Source organism: Lissotriton helveticus, chromosome 10, assembly GCF_964261635.1.
Source record: "Lissotriton helveticus chromosome 10, aLisHel1.1, whole genome shotgun sequence".
NCBI lineage: Eukaryota > Metazoa > Chordata > Amphibia > Caudata > Salamandridae > Lissotriton > Lissotriton helveticus.
This window is the reverse complement of record NC_136071.1, coordinates 975809727-975835077: the sequence shown is the minus strand read 5'-3', so window position 1 is coordinate 975835077 and position 25351 is coordinate 975809727. Positions and strand designations below refer to the sequence as shown.

Here is a 25351-nt window from a genome sequence, read left to right as displayed (position 1 = left end):
TGGTGTCCAGCCTGAGGGTGGAGCTCATCGACCAGGATCTTTAGGAGGAGCCTTTGCGGTCAACGAAGTATGTAGATGTCATGCCTGAAACACCATCTAAGAAAAAGTATGTAGCAAAATAGTGTTCACAAATTGTAAATAAATCAATCAAAGTAAGGTCACTTGCAACAGGGCCAGTCATAATGGGAGGTTACAACAGTAGATAGGGTGGGACTAAGGAGGGAGTAGTAAACAAATTAACAGATGGTAAATAAACATTTACAAAAGACAGTCAAAGGAGCCAATTGAAAACATGGATGTGAAATGGGCAGAGGTTAAATTCAATATTTTTAACACAACATACCTTGAAGAGACAGTGCAAACTCTGCCTAGGCTAGACCTAAAAACTAATCACTAAAACCAGAGATATGTAATTTTAAAGATTTAAGGGAAGATAGCACCCAAAAGCCCAAAGCGCCACTTGCAGCTATCTGGTTTGTGGGAACGGGAGAAATTAGCAATTTCAGGCTGACAACAATGGAGTGCATGCCTGATACAGGGACCAGGTTAGTCCTGCTGAAAACGTACCTTCTCTATCAAGTGCAAAGAGTCCCGTTGCAGTGGAGGGGGACGCGCGGATCAGGGAAGTATCTGGTATGATCGTCTGATGTAGGTCAAAGAGCAGGCCTGGTATCTAGGACGGTCACCACTGTAGCGCAAAGATATTGTTGTCGTTGCAGGCTGTTGGGCCTGAGCTTCGCTCTGGCGTTCCCTGTGGGTGGTCCAAGCTGTAGCACGAAGGGTCCGGTTGACTGACGTTTGTGCTGGCAGGCTGGGTGAGCGACAATGTTTTGGCGCCAACTGGCCTGTTCTCGCTCGTGAAGAGCCCTGAAACTTCAATTCAGCTCCACTGAGACCACAGAAAGTGTCCAGAACCTGAGGAGTACCACTTGGAGGATCTGGGTACTGGTTCAGGGGGTTGGTAGCCAGTTTTGTCCCTGTGACTCTGTATAGGAGGCCAGCTGACTAGCCCTTGGAGCCACTCGGGGAGTCCTGGGTTCAGGCGCAGGTGCAGGTGCAAATCCCTCTGATTCATGCAGAAGGCAGCAGGGAAACAGTCCAGCTAGGCAGTAGTCCAGCAGAGTGCCAGTCCTTTCAGCAGCACAGCAGTCCTCCTTCCTAGACATGTCTCCACAGGTCCAGAAGTGTACTGAAGAGTTGGTGTCTGAGGTACAATATTTATATCAGGTGCCTCCTTTTAAGTGGGATAAGCTTCTAGAGATTTCCCTTGGAAGTGCACTGGTTTCCTGCCTCCCCTGCCCTGGCTACAGGATAACTACAGGGGCTATGTAGCCCTTTGTGTAGGGGCAGGACACAGACTAATAAAGTGTAAGGCCTGTGCCCATCTCAGCCCTCCCATCCTTCCAGGCACACCTAAGCTGTACATTGTGTGCGGCTGTCTAGGAGAAATACACCAAGCCCAACTATCCACTACACCCACTCATATGACCCAGAGACAGACTACAGGCACTAAATGGCCAATGCAGGAAAATGCCAAATTTCTAAAAGTGGCATTTTCAAAATTGGAATTTAAAATCTGAATATACAATAAGAGAGCATTTTTCATTACAATTCCAAAGACACCAAACATGAACTGGTCACCTGTTCTCATTTAAAAGTTAGAGCTTATTAAATGTAATAAGGTATCGTCAGTGTTATTCTATGAGAGAGGTAGGCCTTGCAGTAGGGAAACACAAATGTAAGAATGTTTTACTACCAGGACATGTAAGGCATACAAGTACATATCTTACTTTTTAAATACTCTGCACCTTGCCCTCTGGGCTGTCCTGGGCCTACAATAGGGTGACATATGTATTAAAAAGGAAACTTTGGGCCGAGCAAAAAAGGTGCATTTTGCGAAGTCGAAATGGCAGTTTAAAACTGCACACACAGGCTGAAATTGCAGGCCTGAAACCTATTTAAAGGGCTACTTAAGTGAGTGGCGCAGTAAGTGCTGCCGGCCTAACAGTATTACTTAATTTATAGCCTGGGTTCATGTAATACCACTTTACTAAGAACGTATAAATAAATTAAATATTCCTATTGGGGATAAGCCAGAATTACCATGTTTTCACAAGTGACCATATGCACTTTAACACTGGCTAGCAGTCCTAAGGCCAGTAAAATTGAGACCAGCAAAAATGTAGGAGGAAGGCAAAATGTTTTGGGGAAGACCACCCTAAGGCTAACCGGTCTAACAATCAGGAAACTGCTTCATCATCACTTGGAGTGACCATCACTTCAGAATAGCATCCTGCACATCATCGTTTCTCTGAGGACTTCAGAGACAAATTAAAGGAAAAGATGTGCAGAGCAAGTTGGAGTGCTAGAAGATGTTTGAAATTAAATGGGGGTTGTCTTTAAATGTGGCCAGAGGAACATCTAATTGAAAATTGCTGTATAGGAATTTGACGAGAATCCCTCAAGAAGATCTTGATGTGAATCCTCACTGCTATTCTGCAGTGGGCTGGTCATCTTCAGATACATGGCATGGTTGAAGTTCCCACACCGAGCCTCCTATTGCTCCTCGCAATGTTACTAGAACTTGTCTACAACTTACTAAGGTGTAGTGGCCTAATTGTTTGCTATTCCTTGACTTGCTGCCTCAACAATCTAAAATTGTGCTGTTCCTTGACCATGTATCACCTTCCCTATTCCCCACCGCACCCACTAGCAGTGTATATAGTCACTGGTACTTCCTATATAAGCCTTGGAGGGCACGCGTTAAGTAATCCTTTCTCCTGGACTGGTATGATGTGCGAACTGCTATGTAATGCATTGTGGAGCATGTGGTCTAGTGGTAGTTCTGTGAGACAAAGTATGTTCTTGACAAGGAGGCCTTGAGGTCATATCAACTGAGTGGGAGCATACATTTTCTGATAGCTAATTATGTGAGAAATGTAATGTAAAGGGCATTTCTGGTCATGTAGTCCTAGGGTACCTCTATACTGAGTGAGGAAGTGCCTTCTGGGGTATATTCTACTATCTGGACTGAGAGAAGAAGTCTGTATTCTGGGACAATAAATGTATCAACAGAAAAGGATCTCATGGAGGAATCAACAATCGGATGAATCACACTCCACTGTCTTCACAATCATATATTGCCTGCCGCCAGTCTCAAAGGGACTCAAGAGGCAATTATATGAAGTCTGTTTAACAAAACATCTGACAAAAAACAATTGTACAATTATACACAATTCATGTAATCTAAAATAGGTAAATCCTGCACCCTTAGTTTCTGAGGAATGGTCTGTATTCACGTTTTTTTTTTTTTATAACAACAAATTTTATTTGGTTATTCATTTGAAAGATGGGCGACAGTCCTACAATGACCTGTAGGAGGAAAAGGATTAATAGCACGAAAATACCAGCATTTTCACCAATCTCAAACACCTGCCGTACATGCAGGTAAGACAACTGAAACAAAATGCAGACATCACTCGATCTCACGACATGGGTACATGATATATTAGCATTGGGATCCATTCTCAAATGGTGCAGGATATGCCGGTCATGGGCCATTGGAAATAAGGGGATTTATTAGGGGTCTGCGGGTGTTAAGAGGGGAATCTCGATTCCTCGATATGACGCCCATCGAGTCCAAATTTTCCTATGCTTAGCAGGGCAAGCACAAGCTATTAAGACTGGGATTTCTGCCCCCATATATCTATCTAATTCGGCCTTTCATTTGCACAGGATAGGGGGAGACGTCCCTTTCCAATGCTGTGCATGGTCCCTCTTAGCGATTGAGCTAAAAACAATAAATGCTGCTTGTATTTATTACCCCCAATGTCGTCTGTGCTGTGTAAGAGGAAAAGGCGCGGTTCAAGCGGGAGTACCGACAAAATAACCTAGTTGAAGCAGGACCGCATTCTGTGCCAAAAGGGTTGCAACGCCGTGCAACTCCAAACTATGCAAGAATGTCCCCTCCTCCCTGTCACACCGCAGCCATGTAGGCGACTGAATAACTCCCATCTGCCAGAGTCTAGTCCAGGTATAGTATGCCCGGTGCAAATATTTAAACTGTATCAGGCGGTATCCTGTAGACACCGCTGCACCCTGCGGGCTAGCGATAGCTTCAGCCCAGTCGCCGTCTGTCAAATCGGGGATATTGGCTTGCCACGCCAGCCGAGTCTTGTTGACTGTGTGTGGGTCAGCAGGGTCTGGTATATTTGCCTGATCTTGTGGTGGCCTAAATCGCCCATGGGCAGCCTTTTAATGGGTGGAATTCCGGAAGGGTCTCAAGCGTGTGGATCAGGGGTGTGAGTGCATGACGGAGTTGGAGGAATTTGTAGAATTGTGTTTTGTGTAAGTTATATTCAACCTGTAGTTGCTTGAAGGATTTCAGTGTAGTACCACTCATCACATCACCGAGGGTCGATATTCCCACTAGGTCCCATCCCTGGAACCCTCCCCCCCAAAGGCGGCCACGGGGCGGAGATATGTACCCTTCCATAGTGGGGTTACCTGGGTAAATTTCCCATTCCAGCCCATCTGTCTAACTTTAGCCCGCCATAGCTGTATCACGACTTTACCTGCGGGAGGCATGAAATCCAGGCGTTTTGCACTATATAGGAGGTGAAGGAGGGGAGTACGTTCCATTGCCGCTTGCTCGATCGCATATGCCGGGTCTGTGGGGGAGTTGTACCACCATTCATTCACCACAAATATATGGGACGCCACGTAATAAAAGTAAATGTCCGCTGCCGCAATCCCCCCGCAGTATGTGGATTCTGCACATGAGCGCAGAGCGACCCTGACCGCCCCACTGTTCCAGAGGAATTTGTTTTGTATGGCGTTGACCTGTGCGAACCAAGAACGCTGAATAGGATAAGGACAGTTTTGGAGGCGATATAGAATCCAGGGCAGTGACACCATCTTTTAGATGGCCAAACGCCCGTATAAGGATTAGGGAAGGGAGGACCATATTGCCGTTTCATCATTGAGACTCGCTAGCAATGGAGTGATATTGTGCGCCCATGAGATTTTGGCGCATGGTGACAAGAAAATGCTGTGATATTTGAAACTGCGGGATAACTGCGATGCCCAAGCCTCGCAACCTTGATGACCGCACACTGTAAACAGCACAGATTCTGCGGGGGTTTGTGTGTAGATCGGTAGTCTCCCCAAACACTCTGAGGATTTCTAATAAGCGGGCCCAGAGAACCAGGGGTCCATCCTAAAAAATAGTACATCGTCTGCATATATTGCTTTATGGTCCGATCGCGACTGGGACCATTCAAAGTCGTGGAGCACCAGGTCACTTCTAACCCATGCTGCTAAGGGCTCGACCGCTAGGGCGAACAATAGTGGGTACAGGGGGCAGCCCTGACTAGTGCCTCTTTGGATGGGGAAGGGGTGGGAGCAGTGCCCGGTAATGCGTACTGACGCCGTTAAGTTGGTATAGAGCAGGCGAACATATGCAATGAAATGCGGACCAGCATTTATCGCCTCGAGTAATTGAAAGAGGTAAACTCAATTTAGTGAGTCGACATCTTTGTCAATGTCGGCCAAGAGCATGGCAGCTGGCCAGCCTAACGCTGGGGCTGCTGCCATTGCATTTTATACCCTCCCGGATATTATGGCGGGTGGCCCTTTGGGGCATAAATCCCGACTTGTCTGAATGGATCAACTCCAAGACACATGTTTGTAAGCGATCAGCAAGGACTTTCCCTTACAATTTTGGCTCCAAGTTAATGAGGGAAATGGGGCAGTAAGAGGACTGGTCATCCGAAGGGCGACTGGGCTTGAGGAATAAAACTATATCTGCATGTCGCCAATCCTGGGGCAATGTGGTTAATTCCTCGGCCTCCAGGATTGCTGCTAATAAATGGGGGCCTAATAAATGCATGTTGGGCCGCAAGAATTCCATAGGGAATCCATTTGGACCTGGGGCACGCCCCGGGCATAACACATTGAAGGCGCCAGTCAGTTGTCCAGAGTAATTGGGACCTCCAATTGTGCACGCAAGTGGTCAGGATTTTTCCGCAGTGGAATATGTGTAGGGAATTCCGCAATTAAATCGGCCGAGATCTGTTGGTGTCGTGCGTATAGGGTCGTGAAGTGTTGTGCAACCTGGCCACGCCCTCTGGCGACGTACTTATAGACCCGTCAGCGTTGCACATGGTGGGGACAATCGCTGGAGTGTTATCAACCTAGCAAAGCGGGTGGAGAATTCTACTTGATTTGGACCCCTATTGATAAACCCGGTGTTGTGACGCTTCCCAAATTTCCCTGCATTCACATTTTGAAGCGCAGGCAACCTTGTTGGGAACAAGGCAAATAGGTTGTGTTATTGTTGTCGCAAAGTATATCTTAACTTTTTCAAAAAAAGAGAAGAGAAACTCTATGAACGAAAAATTCATCCGTTTTAATTCATTGAGCACTTTATGAAATTATGATTCTGAGTATTTTAATGATTAAATGCTAACAGAAGGAAGGTTTTAAAATTGCGATGAAGGTATTGGAATGATGTTCCGAAATGTTACTGTTACCAATTTCTTTTCGTTTGTAAAACATTGATTTTTAGATACCAGATGACCTACGAACAAGACTTGACATTGAATTGCATGCTGCTGTGAGAATTACCTCATCAGACGTCATCCCAAAGATACCAACCACACTCCTGCTTCAGCCGAAGGATGCTCTGGTGAGTAAGGTTTGTTCTGTTACTGGACGTGTTTGTGCACACCTGCCAAGGTAATCATATTTGTAAATAATGTGCTTACTTTTTGTGTGTATGGAAGCTCTTGGCATTTTCAGTTATCCCTAGATTCAAGTGGGAATGTTGTAACCCCTTTTTATTATCAACTGTCATTAAGAGTAGGAGATATTCCCTTCTGTGAAAATGTAGTAATTGGAGCATTTCTGGGTGTGTCTTTCTCCTCAACAGTATCACACTGCAGTTGTTTACCTCCAATCTAATTTCACTAGAAAGGGGTTTCCGTATAGTATACAGCATCTCTAACTATATCTTGGAGCCGTGTTTTTTGTTTTTAATGGGCTCCATGCTTCATAGAATTTCTCATGAGAGTAGGCGTGCTGTCATCTTCTGGTGGACATTAAACTGCTTTTATAGGTGTTAATTTTAAAGTTTACGGGGCTCACTTGTACAAGGCTCCCAGTTTTCCGTGTTTACATATTTCTACAGTTAAATACAGACAGAAAACAATGTGTTTCCTCTCTGTATTTATTTTTAAAAGCCGAAAAATACAGAAAATTGTGCTTCTTGTGAATGACTCTCCATGATGTCCTTCATGAATTCAACGCCAACAACTGAGCAGATAAACATCATGATGAGTTAAAAAAACAGCATCGAATTTCGTCAAATAAAGGCATACCTTAATAAAAGTTTGTATGTAATGCTAGTGCAGTGTTTTGTTATATTTGACTGCTTGATTAGCTAAAACGTGGCAGGCATCACAGAATGAGTGCATGTTTTGCAGTTAAATAAATGCGGAAATATGCGTTTTACTTCCCCATTTATTCTCATTACTTCTCTTGCTTCTCCAAAAGCCTTTTAGCCCCTGTACCAGCCCATTGCTCACTCTAATGATGCAGGTTTCTGAGCTTTGTCAACACTGGTAGACTTCTATATCCTGACAAGAACAGCCATATTTAAAGCATTTCCTTATTGTGGTGCAGCTTATTGCATCTATCTGAACTCTTTATTTGTACCAATCTTACTTTGTCCCTAAGTGCCTGCATACTGACAGCACCATCTCCTCCATACCACTCTTGAACATACACAGGCAGGTTGGATATAGGATCTTTGGAATGTATCAATGGTGCAATGATGTGTAACATGGTAGTTCCAATGCCTGTCTCTTAATGCCTCATCTACATTACTACCAGCATTAGTAGCAAGATGAATGGTTTCCTTAACAATTCATTTAAGTCTTTCCGTAATTCGATTGTTTTGTGTGTTGTAAAGTGCTACAGTGAGTTGTTTGATTCCTGCCCGGTACAAATGATATTTCATCTTGTAGTACACAAATTGAACACAGTTATCGGAGACTAATTTGTGTGGATATCCTTTGACGATAAAGACATTTCCCAGATAATTTACAACACTGCATGTTAACAAAGATGTGATATACCCATTTGGAATTGAAATCTACAAGCTCATTGACATATCTTTTCATGCTGCAAACCTTGTACAGAACCCACATAATAACACATTTTTCACCATGATTTCTGTGAAAATAGAACAGACATTGTTGGGTGTTACAAGTGGTAAGACAAGTGTCAGCATTTTGAGCAGCTTGAGGTGAGCATGTGAATAACTCAGAATTGTTGCGCATGGAAAGCCACCAGTAAAGTTCACATAGCCTTTTGTAGTGACTGGCATGCCTAGATGTTTCCTAAGAGCCAAGTATATTAATTTAGAATGTAAAACATTTGGATGACCAACCACTTCTCCTCTCATTAATGTACCCTCCTCAGACTTCGCTTGGCCTGAACCTTTTAATGAGATCGTAACTCACCTTGTAAGCTGTTACTTGGGACAACATTTCCCAATAAACTTTTTAATCTCAGACCAAAATTGTACACACTCGCCCTATTCTTGAAATTAGATTGCACAATTATCTTATGTTAAGCCATACACCAAACCAACCACACACAAACCATTTCTGCTGACACTGTTGAATCTTTGTACTTTTGGTCTATGGGAAACCTTGATAAAAAATCAGCTCTCGCGTTCTCCTTGCCAGACATATGTGGTATCTCAAATTTGAATTCTTATAATCTCAATAACAACCTCACCGATTGTCGAGACACCTTTCCCATAAGTGTCTCTCCCAGGGGATACTGCAGGTGTTTGTGGTCTGTACATTATATACATGTCCTGCCCCAGACGTGTTTTAAAATGCTTGATGGCCCACATGCACGCCAGAGCCTTTTGTTCCGTGGTACTATAGTGAAGTTCTGCGTTATGCAGACACCTCGAGGGAAAGGCAACATGTATGTTCACAATTACATTCCTTCGATTCAAACAGCTCCAGTGTTAACAGCACTTGTATATACAGTGATTACGTATTACTTAGCCTCTTGACATGGTTTTAATTCAGGTGCTCCCACACTCATTCTTTTAAGGTAGTGCGTTCAGAGCATTTCAACCTCACTGGTGGTCTGCTGATCATACACTGTGATGGATAGACTGAACATAGTATAATGTTAAATTAGTGCATTCTACTACTGCTGTTTTAAAAGTTCCTTCTGTGTAGTCCCAGTCTGATGATTAACAAATCTTGGATATGAATCTTTGAAATATATCCACCTTGGAGTACAGTTGTTCGAGGTAGTATACATTTTATTTGTGTTGAGTACAATTGTGTTGCTAAATGTTGTATGTTATTCCACTAAAATGTATGTCAGGCACCAACATGTGCAGGTAAGCCAATCAAATAAATAATGAAGGATCATGATCTATGATTGACATTTTGATATCTGGCAAAATTAGCCAGAAAATGTTATAGCGTTAAGCTTTTCTGTTGACTTATGTTATGCTATTTCATCTGTCTAGCGCAGCCATTGCAGTAGCATCATAGCACCCTTTAACTCTTTAGGTTACTACTGTATGGCGCTAGTCACTGGGAATGTGATGCTGTATGGAAATTGTTCTGTGAAAGACTTCTAGAATGAAAATCCTTGCTTCTTTGTCTGATATACCAGGAAAATCTTTTCTTATTCTCTAAATCTAACTTTGTTTTTCTTTTTCAGGATGCAGATATAAGCGAACAAGATGTAAAGTCTGCCTTTAGTTCCTGGCTGCGGTCTTGTGTTTCTGTCAATCTTCCTTGGATTATGGGCTACATGGACAACATTACTTTGTCCATGAAAGAAAAAGAAAGTAGGCTAAGTTACTGGAGTCATTCTCATTTACGTGTGCACAAGCATATAATGTATATACACACACATATATATAGATAATTCGCCACTTTGCAATTCTGGTTCTGTCGCTCCCTCAATTAAGACTTTATTTTTTTTTGCCTCCCGTGGACCTCCAAGAAAATTGCTATTTGACCAGCTTAGTCTGCTACGGTCTGGCTTGCAAGTTTTGTTGATATGCACGCAGGGAAAAATGTTAAGGGGGAGTAGTGATAAAAGTGGTGTTCCCTCATTTTAGCACCAATAGGAATATTTGCTTGCACTTACAGCAAAAACAGCTGTACAGATACCCACCAAAATGTGGCTTGAAAGTAGAACATTACTCGGAAAGCATGGTTTTGAGGGTTTGGTAAAAATCTGTTCAGTAGATTTTGGTATATACGCTCGGCGGGTGGGCTTGAAAAGGTTAACATTTTTGTATATTTCTGCCTTTTATTGTTGCAGTTCTGTGATCTTCAACCCCTGTCAGTCATATTTGAATTTGTAGACAAATTTGCTTGGCTAGTAATCTCTATTGATATTTATTTTTGCAATCATGAAATTCATGAATTGATAACGAATCAAAACTTTTGTGCTTTTGAAAAAACATTTCTACAGGAATGGGGTAGCACTTTACCAAAGAATCTCACTACTGGGCAGTGGTGCGTTGGGAGTTGTGGGCTTGGGGGAATCTAAAGGCATGGAAAATTCGAGTAACAGACCTGGAAAAAACACAAAAAAATCTGCATGATTGGTAACTCAAAATTTAATTGCATGAGCTTCCTTTTTAAATAGTGGACTGTTCCACCATTTTGTCAAATTGTGACTTAGATTTCATTCCCACCTTTCCCAAAACAGAGTTTAAGAAAGCAGAAAAAGTATGCAACAGTGAGATAGAAAGTGAGAAATAGAGAATCAATGACCGAGAGGTGGGTAGCCAAATGCTGCACACAGAAGAAACTGTGTGCAGTGGAAGTTGGGTGCCTGGGCCCAACCGCCACTGCACATATCCACTAAATACAAGAAAACGAAGTACATCATAAAATGAACTGAAAAAAGTTAGAAACTGAGTTATGGTTCTGCCTCAAAAAGCTAAAACCACTGACATTCAGCAGTTAAGGTTATCATCGCACACAAGACACTCTCAAAAATGATTCAGTAGGTCTTTAACAACATCCTTTAACATGTCATGCGTGAAGCCCTGCTTCATATTGCCTTTGGCCGGACCCTGTAGCCTAACCCTCTGCTGCGCACTGCCTTGGGATGTGTGCAGCAGGGCTTGGATGCAGGGCATGGCCAGTGCATTTTATTATTATTTTCAGTACCACTGTACCCTTACACTAACATAGTACTGCGGTACCGCACTTGTGTCGCTTGGAGCCCTGTGGTAGTAATAGTCTAATTTGAATTGCAGGAGGGTGAAGGGAACACCTAAGAACCCCCTCACATGTGTTGGGGTGGGGAATGTCAGGGTGTCCTCACCCTGCCCCTTATGTGCCCTTCTATCTTGAAATTCAGAATCTGGAACCGAGTCCCAAAGTTCTATAATGGCGGCCTCAACATTTTGTTCAATGATGCGGTCAGCCAATCAGATTGTTTTGGTACTGCAGAAACGTCCCACTGTGCCGAAATGGGTAAAGGAAGAAATAGCTCCTCAACCAATTAGATTGCAGAATAACAAAATAAATTGGTTTTTGATGTACCCCTACACTACAGTACCAAGGGACTAACCATCTGAATATACCTAACTTTTTCTGAGGGTTAACCCCCATGCCCAAACTGACCGCCTCATTGAGGGATAATTTCTCAAAAAACGGGTCAACAGATTTACAACAAATCACAAAAAACTTGCCTTCTGAGTAATGTTCTAACTTGCTAAATTGAAGTAATTCTGTTCAACAGTTTTTCTGTATCCGAGAAAAAAGCTTCCTATAAGAATTAACATGAAAAATCACACTTTGTCTTGCACCCTCTCCCCCTTCCTCAAGCTGAGGGTTTGCATGAATCTTTCCATTAAAGAGTCAAGGAAGATGACTTTTTGGGGGAATAAGTGTTTAATCGCAGTCGCACCCTGATCAACATACTGTGAGTTTTTCACATACAACCAAAATCTTTCCTTTTCAAACACGTTCAAATTTGCACATTCTTGAACTTTAACTATAGAAATGTAAGATTCATTGTGCTGTGCAGTACAATCTACTTACTAGTTTGACATCACACCAGTGAACATAGATTCTCAATTCTGTTCTAATTTCTTGGTGCAAGTTCATTCTCGTGATTACAATTATGATTTCAAGGAATGTGTGTTCTCTTTTGTCCTGATCCCTAGCATTCCTAACAATTGGAAACCCTTGCTTGATAGTATTAGATAGTTAAAAAGCAGGGTCCAATTCTCCATCTTAAGAGCACCATGAAATGTCTAAATTCTAATGTAAGTATCCCAGAATCTCCTAAGTAAACATTTATTTTACTGCTTTGTGTGGATTAATGATTAATTTCCTTCTCAATCTTCCTAGACCAGGGGTCTCCAACCTTTTGTATAACAAGAGCTACTTCTGATCTTTGTTTCGAGCTACTAATGACTTTGATTAATGTTGCAGTAGTGACCTTATCGGATGCGACAATAATAGTGACCACAACTTGCAGGATTATAGTAGTGATCACTCAAATTAAGGTCACAAATAAAACTATACTTATACATGCTTACCTTCATGATGATGTGGTTGTCGACATGCTGGAAACAATATTTTGGCACTCAATATTTCAATAGAACACTGACCACCACAACACATAAAATGGGATTACCAACAGCAATTTTGGTAAAAACCTATCAATATAAAATACCTCCACATTCCTAATGAAATAACAGTCACAGCACCAAGTGCCCGCTGGCACCAAGGAAATACAAACAGTTATGCATCTCCCAAACACATATGAATTATTATTGAAAGAACAGCTTTAAATATGGTTTACCATTTTGTTCTCCAACATCAGCATATCACTCGCTTAAAATACAGATTTTCTATTTCATTTTAAGTAAATTCACTTCAAGAACATCTTGCCTCTTGCTCACACACACTGTATGACTGATAGAATGGGGCTTGTAAAATGACAAATCTCAATGTGGCTTTGCTAAGTGCAAACAGGTTGTTGTATTTCACATCCCACAGGTGGTCACCGTGTGTCCCCTTTAGATATGTAGTGCTTTCTTCTTCATTGTGGCTTGGCCCTCTGAATTACACACTCTGCTGGACTGCACTTCCAGGGTTCTGACGAGCTACCTGTTGGAGACCCTTGTCCTAGACTATGAATTTGAAATGTACTATGATGCCATGCACAAACATTATTGAAAAAAAGTTTGTCAACGAAACCTGTTATCTCTTGTCATGCCTGCGACTTGCACTGGATCAAAAAGAGTTTTCTCTGCAAACAAAACCTTTCAGGTCATCACCTACACATGCCAGCATCTACCTTGTTAAAATTCACTTGTATTCCGAGCTCTCGATCTTTCCCAAGGTGAGCGCTGTGGTAAAGGATGTCAACATACAGCTTTGAGTCTTGCGTAAATCCTCCCACTCCTCCAAAGAGAGAACATTTTAGTTATTCCAGTTCTAAAAATACTGCCCAATATTTACCCTGGGTTACCAAAGAAAATCATTATCCGGCTTCAAAGACTGCCCCACTAAAAATGAAGGTATCTCAACTAGAAAAGCTCCAGAAGACTACAGTGGCCACGAATGATGACCTATAAGCCAGGTCCAGGCAGAACAATGTGCGAATAATGGCCATACAAAAAACAATTGCGGTAACTAAATACAAAACCTTTGCGGAGTCCCTCCTCACAAATCCCTTCGGCAGCAATATGTTCTCATTTATCTGAGGTTGAGAGGGCACACCGGTCATTAGGTCCTTAGCCACCCCCTGTAGTGGCCCCTGGCCCATCATCACTATTGAATTCTAGAGACAGGAACACAGCACTGCACAAAGCCAGGGAAAAGGAAGAACTTGAATATTAAAGCATGAAAATAGCTATATTCTCTGACTTCATGCAAACATTTAGGCAGCTCAATGAACATTTTCGCCATTTAAAAGGGATAACCATGCTCAGTATGCAGAGCTATACCCAGTTAAGCTGAAGATAACTCTAAATGGATCATCAAGAGACCGAACGCTTGAAAATATGTCAAGGAATACCTTGTCACCAAGCAAAAGAGGACATACATGTGGAGGAAGATACCAGGGCAGCAGAAGCAGAGAGCCTAACTACATATGACATAGACTAAGTCTAGCCTACAAATGATTAAGCAGCACACCATACTGCTAAATCTATTACATTGCGGATAGGTAGATGTAAGAATGGTGATCTATCAAATTTAGGACACCTTGGACTTGTGGCTGTGATAAAGGAGATTATTTGTGCATATCCCTAGGGACCACGGCACCTTATGTGATAAGACGTATTAAAGTTGGGCTGAACCAGCTGCTGGATGTGGGTCTTTGATATATGCCCCTTTTGGGCAATGCACAATTTAATTTGCGTTTCTTGTTCTTTTTGTTAGTATGAGAATGTGCTGGTCAGTTCAAGGGGCAGAGTGGGAGAGGGGAGGAGTTGTTGGGTAGATTTACAGGCTGTACAACTGACACCAACTGCATGAGTACCACAGTTTGCATCACTTTACATAGTTGGTTGAAGTTAGACAGGCTGTCAAAGATATATGTGGACAAACTAGTGGCCAAATCACTGTGTGGGTGACGAGTGCAAGAGGTAATCTAGGGCTCAGTATGTTGTGATATATTGGATGGCTGAACAATACCAGAAAGGTCAGAAGCCTTGGTATATTGCCAGAGACCTAACATATTAGTGGCATTCCTGCAGGAAGCACCCTTGACCCCTGATAGAGGGGATAGAATTACTAAAGAGTACGGTTTGGCGTTTTTTTTTCTCCACTTACAACTTGCACGCCAGACGAATGGCTATTCAAATACATAAGAGTGTCCTCTTTTATCTTTGGCCACAATTAAAGATGGTCAAGGCATGTATCTTGTAGTTCAATAGATGCGCCAAATATTGATGATTGTCACTATGTTATGCAACTCTTTATATTATCTATAGCAAATTGTTTCCTAACACGATGTTCTGGGGTGATGATTTTAACATAGTGATAAAGGTGTCTAAATATCATTCAAAACCTTCAGCTTGTGGACATCTGGCTGCCAACAAAACATTAACTAGTTTGGGAAAACAATATGGTTTAACAGATATCTTGAGTATTTGGAACCTAGAGGAATGAGACTACACATTCTGCTCATAGGTCCATGATGCCTCGTAATGACTAGACTACTGGCTCTTATCCAAAGATTCATATGCCTGGGTGACATTGATCACAATTCTTTCACACACACTGCCTGTCCAATTGCCCATAGTGTTGAAATGCAAGATCCTCAGGATCGCTACTAGGTATAGCCAATGGTGGTTTCCATGTGAGGCTGTAATAGACACGGTCTTCAAGATGGAGATAGGACTGGAAATAGCTGAACATAGATGGAACATTTTGCATTCCATCTACAGTCAGTTGCTAGCACTACTCTGGTCTGGGAGGCCTTTAAGTCCTATATTAGGTAAGCAGGCTGAAGTGGCGAGGGACACTATGGAGAAATCTGAGGTAGAGATACGAAGTGTTTGACTGCCAGAGTACTGGGGAAAAGATGGTTCTTGTAAAAATAAAATGCCTATTTGACAGCTATAAAGAGAGAGCTGAAACTAAGGCCAAACTGTTAGACAGATATGCAGTGGCACGCTGGTATGGTGAAGGTGACCATCCAGGCAGAACCTAGTAAACCTTACTAAGCTGCACACAATATTATTGAAATAGAAACAAAAGACAGAAGTCTGGTCAGATGAAGTCTGGTGATATCTGGATCATTTTATGCAAACCTGTGTGAAGCACAAACAGAAACCCCTACATAAGGAAGGACCGATTATATAGACAAAGCCGCCATAGTGTGGCTAGAGAGATGGGATACAGATCTCTCATTTGCACCTCTAAGTAGCTGATATTAGAAAAGCGATCTGTTTCTTAGCTGCGGGGAAAAGCCAGAGTATGCAACAGACCACTTTTACAAATCCTATGCTTACACACTAGTGCAGCATATGCTGAAAATGTATGAGGAAGCTTGAAAAAATGGTGTGCTGCTCCGAGAGCCTGGTGGCCCACAGCCTTCAGAAACCCACCCACCCACCCCTACGGACCACGCTCAGAACCTCTGCATCATTCTAGACTCCTCCCTCCCCATGACCCGCCAGACCAACGCCGTTGCCTCCACCTGCTTGAACTCCCTCCGCAAGACCTTCAAGTTGATCCCCCACCAATGCAGAAAGACCGTCACCCATGCACTTGTAACTAGCAGACTGGACTACGGTAACGCCCTCTATGCCGGAATCAACAAAACTCTTCTACACAGGCTCCAGACCATCCAGAAAACCGCAGCCAGACTTGTCCTTGGAACCCCACGACACGAGCACATGACCCCGCACCTGCGAGACCTCCGCTGCCTCCCCATTGAGATGAGAGTATCCTTCAAGCTAATCGCCCACTCCTGCAAATCTTTCCACATCGGACCCAAATACCTCAACGAAAGAGTCTGCTTCCACGTACACAATAGGAACAGCGGCTCTGCCGATCTCGCCCTGGCACGGACCCCACAAATCCACAGAACCAGAGCAGGCAGAAGAGCCTTCTCCTACCTCGCAGCAAAGACCTGGAAGGAGCTCCCAGTCAACATCAGACACTTCCCCTCTCTTCACACCTTTAGGAAGAACTTCAAGACCTGGCTCTTCGACTGATCTGGAGCTGCACGCCCCCCCCCCCCCCCCCACACACACACACCCACAGGGTGTGTAGCCCACTTTATAAACCCCTGTTTGATTGATTGATTGCCATTCAATTGAAGCCTGACAAGTCACCATCTAAGTGCTCATCATCTACGCAATTTTTTTTTACATAATTTAGATGCTAGTCTATTGGTCAAGATCATGTTCAAATGCCCACTGCTGTATATGTTGGGAATAATACTACTAGCTCAATCTGGTTATAATCCACAGAGAGCGACAACACAAAATATATGAATGCTGTTTGGCCAAATGCACCATACTGATCCAGATCTACCTGCGACAGCTATATTTTACATATGAAAAGGCATATGATTCTTTGGCAGATAAACCAAGTTGATAACACAATATGGGCATGGTATGAATTAGCAATGTACCACGAGTCCGAAATAATATACTCCCCCAAATTCCATTAATATATAACCTTAAGATTCAGGCAACGTTTGAGCCTAAGGTCATATCTCATTTGCGAAAACTCGGGCTACCCCAAAAGGGGACAACTATACGTGAATGTTAAATTCCTGTTCATACAGGAGTTTACGTTTTGGCCATGTGTCGAGCCTTGACATTTTTCTTTATTTCCGGACAGTGCATATTTTTAAACCTGATGGGCAGTGATATCCTGCTGAGCCCAAGCCATTAAACATCCTAAGATTAAATAAGTGCGGGGAGTGGGGAAATAAGGTTCACATTTGTACTGAAACATCAGCAAAGGTGCCACACCTGTACCTTCTTGTAGCCGTAGAAAATAGGAAAGCAAATTAAAACTGTGGTATCACTAAGGAACAGTGGCTGTTTGTTGCTCACAAACTACAAGAGTATCATTAAATAGTAGACACGGCTTGGTACATTTTAAGTATTTGCGCAGATGCTTTACACACCAGCATTACTACACAGATTGGGTCTTAGAGAATATGACAGATGTTGCAGCTGTGGAGGATTTTATACATCAGGCATGCAATGCCTGAGCATTGAGAAATATTGGATTCACTTTTTTGAGCTGCTTAGCAAAGTGATAGAAATTGCATAGGCACTGCTACAGTTGATGGCTTTGCTGGCGTGGATAAGGAAGATACAGGATAACAGGAGAAGATGGGCTTCTTTGGCAGGCGATGTTATTGACCAAAAGAAGTTTCCATCTTTTGTGGCGCAAGAGGTACATTGACTACCGAACAATGGTTAGCAGCTCTGACGTTCAATGATGATGACATGAACGCTTTTGTCTCGCTTGTGCCACTTACTTCCCAATTTAAGGATATCTGGGAACAGCTGCGGCCTTATCTTTTCTCTGATGCCCAAAAAGTGGAAACTACATGAATCCGAAATAAATATATGTGCAGAAAAAGGCTAGTTGCAACTATATGTAAAGCAGCATAGTTATTGGCAGTGATGGTTGCCATAACCCTGTTCACTGATGAGATTGTATTTGGTTTATTCCATGGGTCTTAGACATGGTATTTGATTATGGCCTGTCATTCTTTGCAACATTGATATGCTGATGTATGAACATTAACATTGTGATACGATTCGGAAAATCTGCACTGTCATGTACATGTTATTCTAAGTTTCCTTTGATACTAATTGAAAACTAAGAAAAACATTAGAAACTAGAACTCAGTTCATAGTTGTTTGCTATTTTTCCTCTTCCCACAGAAACCACAGAGTTTGTGCTAAGTGTAGTAAATCCCACAAATAACAAAGACACAGAGGAGAGTATGTTTATGCTAAGTTCCACTTTTCTGCAGCAGACAAACATACAGGTAAATATCAAGTAAATTCTGGTGTTTGTGTATCCACCATTTTTAAAATGGAGCAAGATTAATGGGGGAAAAATCAAAAAGTCATAAATGTAGTTGATGTGTTGCACAATAGTTTCCTTTTTACTGTTCTTAGCCTCTTTTACACACATTCACATAAATGGAGCTTGAGATAATATATTTTGATGTGTTCAGTTATCATCAGAAATATTGCATAACTTCCCTATAGTGATGTTGTAGAGCATATTGGCAAAGATTGAAGCCTTGTAGAACATTTTCTCTAACTCTCGTTGTATTCTTCAATGAACATTACGGTGAAGATTAGTGATGCCTTTATTACATCCTTATAAGGACACATTTAAATGTATGCACCTTGTTAGAAAAACATCACTCCAAATTCTGTTGCTTTGCATACGCCACCTGGAAAATCTTTTACTTTATCCATTGAAAAATATCTGTTAGGGGTGTGTGGCCAGGATGGCAGCGAGGTAGGACTATTTCCTCAGACCTCCGCTTCGGCATCTGTCACTGATGGTATAATCCTCATTGTGCCAACTCCAATCCTTGTGATCCCTGCTCTCCCATATCCTGGAGACCCTGGATGAGACTTGGACGAGTTCGTCCGATGACATGGGACAGCTTTTTGACCCCATAAGAAGATTGCATGAAGCCTGGCAGAGAACCAAGAGGACAGCCAGAGCTCTTTGCTAATAGCAGAGGAGCCAACGGATCAAGGAGGCTTTCAGTTCACCGGGTGCACACGGGTCCACTAATGACAGAGACAACTGTACACATGCTGCGAAGAGGCACAGACAGCAGAAAAGAGGCAGCGGGGCTCGAGAAGAGGCAATAGTGTATGCGGCCATGCCCTGCAGCTGCTTGGAGCGCAACAGATGCACAACATGAGAATTCGAGAGCCCCGCCAGGCTCCTGCCTTGAAAAGCTATGTCCTGATTTTGGCTGGGGGCTATGGTCACTGACGTGGCCCCAGTAAGTCGCGCCAACTGCCACTCCAGCCAAAGGAAACCCCCAAACACCCACCCACCCCGGCCTCCGCAGTATGGCACTTGCAATTGGAACTACTATAGGCATGGAACAACAGACAGCCTCACATTGTAGTGTTTACTGACATGGCCTCTGGGAGAGGAGGCCTGCTGGACGCTGCAAGCTCGCACTGTGGGGTGGGGCCCATGGGCACGTTGATACCCACGTTAATGCTACAATAAACTTCTCTAGAGCCGTGTACTGCCTGCCATTCCATTTAACTGGCCATCACAAATGCAGCACAAGAGGATTGCTTTGGACGATGCTTCATGGCACAGCTCTGTAACTGCTTGCACTCAAGCAAGGACACCTCCGCAAACATGGCAGTCATGGAAAGGCAAGCAGTGATTAATTAGCTGAAAGAAACCAGTGAGGACCTTCGAAAATGAGAAGTCTCTGGAGATGAAGAGTGGGACTACAGCTTGGACCAAGTGGATATGAGGACAAGGTGCAAGGGTAAATTAGATATGGCCGGACAGAGGGCGAAGGGGCTAAGAGAGATTTGCAAATAATGAAGAGTATCTTCGCACAGGGGAAGAGTGTATGTTATCGTGTCTGTTTTGCAGTGTTTGTGCCAGGGGTTGAGCATGAATGGTTTTAAGTTACTAGTTACCAATATGGGGCTGTTACCCAGGGTCAGAAGGGAGGCTGTCTGACACCAAGTACATGAACAAGTGATCACATTCCACAGGGAGATCAGAAACACGGTCAGGGGGAGCAGACGTCTCATGGGGATACTTAATGCCATCACTGAAACTCCGACCCCTTATGAATAGCCTCAAAATACTGAGTCTCAGTGTTCGGGGCTTTAACGCTCCAGCTTAGAAAAGAGCTCTGCTGTATTTTGTAAGAAACTCTGTCAGATTTGCTTATTACAAAAGACTCATCTACTCAAAAATCAGTGGCATAGAATGCATTCAAATGATTCCCCCCAAAATACTTCTCATCAGAGTCCTAAAAATAGGTCTGAGTGGCAGTCCTGTTAGCTAACACATTCAGAGGGAGAGTGAAAGGCATACCTGTTGATGTCAGTGGGGGTACATAGGCGCAGGATTGGTCTCTGGTAGGTTATACATTTACAATTGGATCAATTTACGCCCATAACACAGGCCAAGACCAATTCCTCAAAACAGTAGTCCTACTTCCTTGACTCACCTAGTGAAGATGTACTCATAGAAGGGAACATAAGCCATTAATGAGAAAGAAAAATCTGGCTATAGAGAGGGGCACGTGGGAGTGCTATCTCCAGTGGGAAGAGATTAGCTGTGCAAAGTGTAATTGAAAGACACGTAGTGACTACTATGTCCCGGCAAGCAAGATTACACACGCTACTCAGCTGCCCACAAAACGTATGCCTGACTCAAACACTTTCTGGATCTTCAGCGAAGTTGGGACAGATAGCACCAGTCAAGATAGGGGTATTGGCATTGTGCAATCATGCACTGATTGGGATTACTTTGAACATACCACGGGTACCCGCACAGCATAACACATGGGGATTGAGGGATAGTCTCCTCTTTAACAAACAAAGCAGAGATTCCATAAGAACTGCCATCTCCTGATTATTTAAAGAAAATAACTGAGGGTGTGGGACTGCACACACTATGGGGAAACACTTGAGGTCACTATCAGGGGCACACTCATTTCCTTTGCGGCCGCCAATAACCAAGACAGAGGAGACAAGCAATGCAAGTTCGAAAACCAAGTTAGTACGCTGGAAACAAAACACCAATGAACAGGGGAGTCAACGCCTAAGTGCACACTTCAGGTAACACATACCCACTGGATTCGGACACAATGGAATCGATGTTCATCAGAGTAAAAACCTAAAATATTACAAGGGAAGCAATAAAGCCAGTAAGGTTCTGGCTTGCAAGCTGTGAGCTCAGATAGGCAAGGCAACATTCATTCCATTTGCTCCCAAACAAGGATTCTACACTCCTTTATCCGAGAGATTTGGGTGGTATTCCATGACTTCTATTCCAGACTATGTGCAGGGGCAGATATTCAAGAGACGGAGATGAATAAATCTCTAGAGAGCGTGCCTCTCCCAAGATTGACTTAATCCAAGTCTAGGACCCTGGGGAAACCAATATGGGTGGAGGAGGTTTTGCCTGGTGGCTTCACAACCCTGTTTGACAAGAACTTTTGTCAAGAAATCGCACCCGTACTCCCACAATTGTTTATCATTGTAGGTGGGAAGCAATGCGAACAATGCAACAGGCCGCTGTCACATTTGTACCCAAATCTGGCAAGCACCCACAACTCTGCTCTTCTTATTGCCCAATTTCCTTTATGAACATCAATACCAAACTATTGACGAGCATCGTGGTCCAACTTTTGGGTGGCTGCATGTGTTCCTTAGTGGAGCAGGATCAGTCTGCCTTCATTCCAGGTCGCAGTTGCAATAATAAAACAAAACTGATATTATATCTAATTGATAAAATGGGACAGTGGGCAAAGGAGCAGTTCTGTTAGTGGTTGACGGCGAGAAGGTGTTTGACCAGGTCCACTGCCCGATTCTCAAAGCAATCCTAACCTGTTAGATTTGAGGGTCTCTAGTTGGCACAGGTAGGTACTTATGACAGATAGGGACCCTTGCCTCTAGTCAGGGTAAGAGAGTACACTCCTAAAATAACCACAGCTCACCCCCTTGGTAGCTTGGCACGAGCAGACAGGCTTATCTCAGAGGCAGTGTGTAAAGCATTTGTGACCACATACAGTAATCAAGTGACAACACTACAGATGGACACCACACAGTTGTATATTAAAAATAAGTATACTTTATATAGACTTAACACAAGACCATAAATGACACAAATCCACAATACTATACTTAAAAATGGTAGTTTTAGCTCAGTTCAGTTCAGTTCTTAAGATGCGACACTTTGCGTCAATGTACCTTACGATGCGTTGCGCTTCCACAACAAGCAATGTTGCAGCGATGGAAATGGTGCAAAGAAATATTGACGTGAAGATCTTCCAGATGCAGCAGGCTTCTCCGATGATGCGAGCAGTCTTGATTCGATGCGTCCGCTGCAGCGGCGACACCCTTGTTCAGTGGGCAACAGCCTCGGCTGCGACACTCTTCTCTGACATTGCGAGAAGCTTCCGCACAATGCGACAACTACAGCGGTGACATCCACGATGCGACGGAAGCAGCTCCGACGGCGGCGCGCCTCTCCGGGGATGCGAGACGCTTTTCTCGATGCAGTGCAATACGACAGTTACAGTGCTGACATTCAAGATGCGACGGCAGCAACAGCGATGGCGACACACTTCTCCCTCGTTGCTTGACACTTCTCTCGATGCGGTGCAATACGACAGCTACAGCGGCGACCCCCTCCTTCGGAGTTGTGACGGCGGCACGCTTCTTCCTCTTGAGTCGCGCTTCCAGCTCCTTGCGACACGCTCAGAAGGCCCAAAAACAGCAGCAGGTACTTCCAAAGAACTCTGAGGAGCTGGGGGGTGAAGTCTGTTGTCCCTGAGATTTCAGCAGGAGGCAAGCTCTGTTCCAAGTCCTTGGAAATCCTTCACAAGTTGAAAATAAAGCACACAACGTTCTTTCTCCTTTCTTTGGCAGTCAGGCAACCACTCCAGGCCAATCCCCCAAGCAGCACTTCAGTTTAGGGATAGTCTCTCCTCAGTTTCTTCAGGTTCCTCTCCTCAGCAAAGGTTTCTTCTTGTAGTCCAAAAGTGATCTAATCTCTTGGGATCAGGGTCCCAATATTTATACCTCAAAATCCTTTGTCCTCTGAGGGCAGAGGGGCCTTTTCCCAGTCCAAACCAGTTCTGGAGTACTCTGTTGACATTGCGCCTTGTTTCCTTTCACAGTGCAGGGCAGAGACATCAGAGGCACCACAGGGAGTGGAGCCAGCACTGTGGGGGGCAGGCACAATCCTATTCAGGTCCCAGGTGCAACTCCTCCCTCCCATCTAGATGCAGATCTCTCTATTCACCTCTGGACTGACTCGTCCTGTCTCTTGGAATCCCCCAGCCCTGTCACTCAAACTCCAGACAGGGAATACACAACCTAGCAGAGGCAGGCTTGGCTAGTTAGGCAAGAAAATACCTACTTTCTAAAAGTGGTATTTTTAAACACATAATGTTAAAACCAACTTCACTAAAAGATGTATTTTATCATTCTGAGTTCAGGCATACTAAACTCGAATTTCTACCTAGTTCCCTGAGTCAGTTAGGATTATAAGATGTAATAATCTAACTGCCCATTCTGGCCTATGGGGAATAGGTAGCCTTGCAATAGTGAAAAACGAAAATGGCTTTAATTCACTATTGGGACATGCCACATGCACCAGGGCATATCCTACCTTATACTTACAATGCACCCTACCCTTGGGCCTACCATAGGGGTGTCTGATATGAAGAAAATGGAAGGTTTAGGGATTGGCAAGTGGGTGCACTTTCCCAGTAAGCATGGCAGTACCATATTGCACACAGGCTCTGCAATGGCAGGCCTTAGACACACTTTTACAGGCTGCTTCTGTGGGTGGCACAACCAGTGTCGCAAGCCCACTAGCGATGCGACGGCAGATCTGTAGACGCCGAGCGAGAGAGAGGAACAACGTCCTTGAACTAAGGAACTGAACAAATAATAAATCAACTTTTTGCTTTAAGCTGCCAACTTCGTTCCAAAGCATTGATGGGTGCGTACCATTATATTAGGATCACACAACGGATTCCCCACAGCTGGTGAAACAATTTGAGAAGACAAGGACTTACCCCTCTGAGGTCCTGAGGAGAATCCCCATTATAAAGGGGTTTCGAAACGCGTCGACCTTCTTTCTTCGAGTACATAAGGCCAATCTCTACGATATGTCATTGTAATTTATTTAGTTTGTATATAAGTTAGATGGCCTGATTAATGATGAGTCAAAATACTATGTAAGAATAATATTAGTACCCCACCACTCTGAGTAACTGGTTCTGTCGAACCCTGGTGAGGATACTCATTTTTCCAAAAAAGACTTGAGCATTTTTCTTTAAAAATCCTTCCCTTCACTATCCTTCTAGGATAATCCTTCCTTTCACCACTCACTGTCTTACCCCATTTTTGTCTACCCATCCCCGTGAGTCAGAGTTGTTGTATGTGAGTTTTCACAGAAAAAATGATGGTTGTTTAATGAGCCTGTATGAATGGGACCCATCCAACTTTATAAGTGTTTTTCACTTGTGTTTTCCACTACACACTTTTCCGAAGTTTTAAAGTCATTTCCCTCCCTCTCTGTCCTAAAAATAGGAAAAACTAATTAAAAACTGTAAATAGCTTTCGTATACTTGAAAAAAGAAATAAAAGGATTAATACAGACACACTGTGTATGCTGTTTATGCGACAATTGTTTAATTTCATTGTACATTGAAAGTAGATAAATTTATTCTGCAGTACTGGCACCTTGTTCTGTTAAGAGCAAGCCCACTAGCAGCATTTGAATTTACAAGCCCTGGGCACACTCAGTGCACTGTACTAGAGTCTGACAAGTAAACCAAACAAGCCAATCATGGAATCCCTAATCCATACATCAATTTACAATAGGGAGAGCATATGCACTTTAGCACTGATCAGCAGTGGTAAAGTGCCCAGATTCATAAAACAGCCAGCAACAGGTCAGAAAAAATAGAGGAGGAATGCAAAAAGTTCAGGGATGACCCTGCAAAAAGGGCTAAGTCCAACATAACCCAAATGGGAATAGACCCTAAATTAATTGCATGGGCCTTCAGCAGTTATCACATTCCC

General features: G+C 43.3%; 1 protein-coding gene across 2 annotated transcripts in view; it reads left to right on the top strand.

Moving 5' to 3' along the window:
- Nucleotides 1-25351, top strand: part of PEX1 (peroxisomal biogenesis factor 1) — a 628515-nt gene that overhangs the window by 190338 nt on the left and 412826 nt on the right. For both annotated transcript variants that reach the window (XM_078663649.1, XM_078663648.1), the window contains exons 6-8: nt 6569-6688; nt 9763-9892; nt 18452-18558. In XM_078663649.1, coding sequence (XP_078519775.1) covers nt 6569-6688; nt 9763-9892; nt 18452-18558 — 357 coding nt within the window. The remainder of the gene's footprint in view (nt 1-6568; nt 6689-9762; nt 9893-18451; nt 18559-25351) is intronic.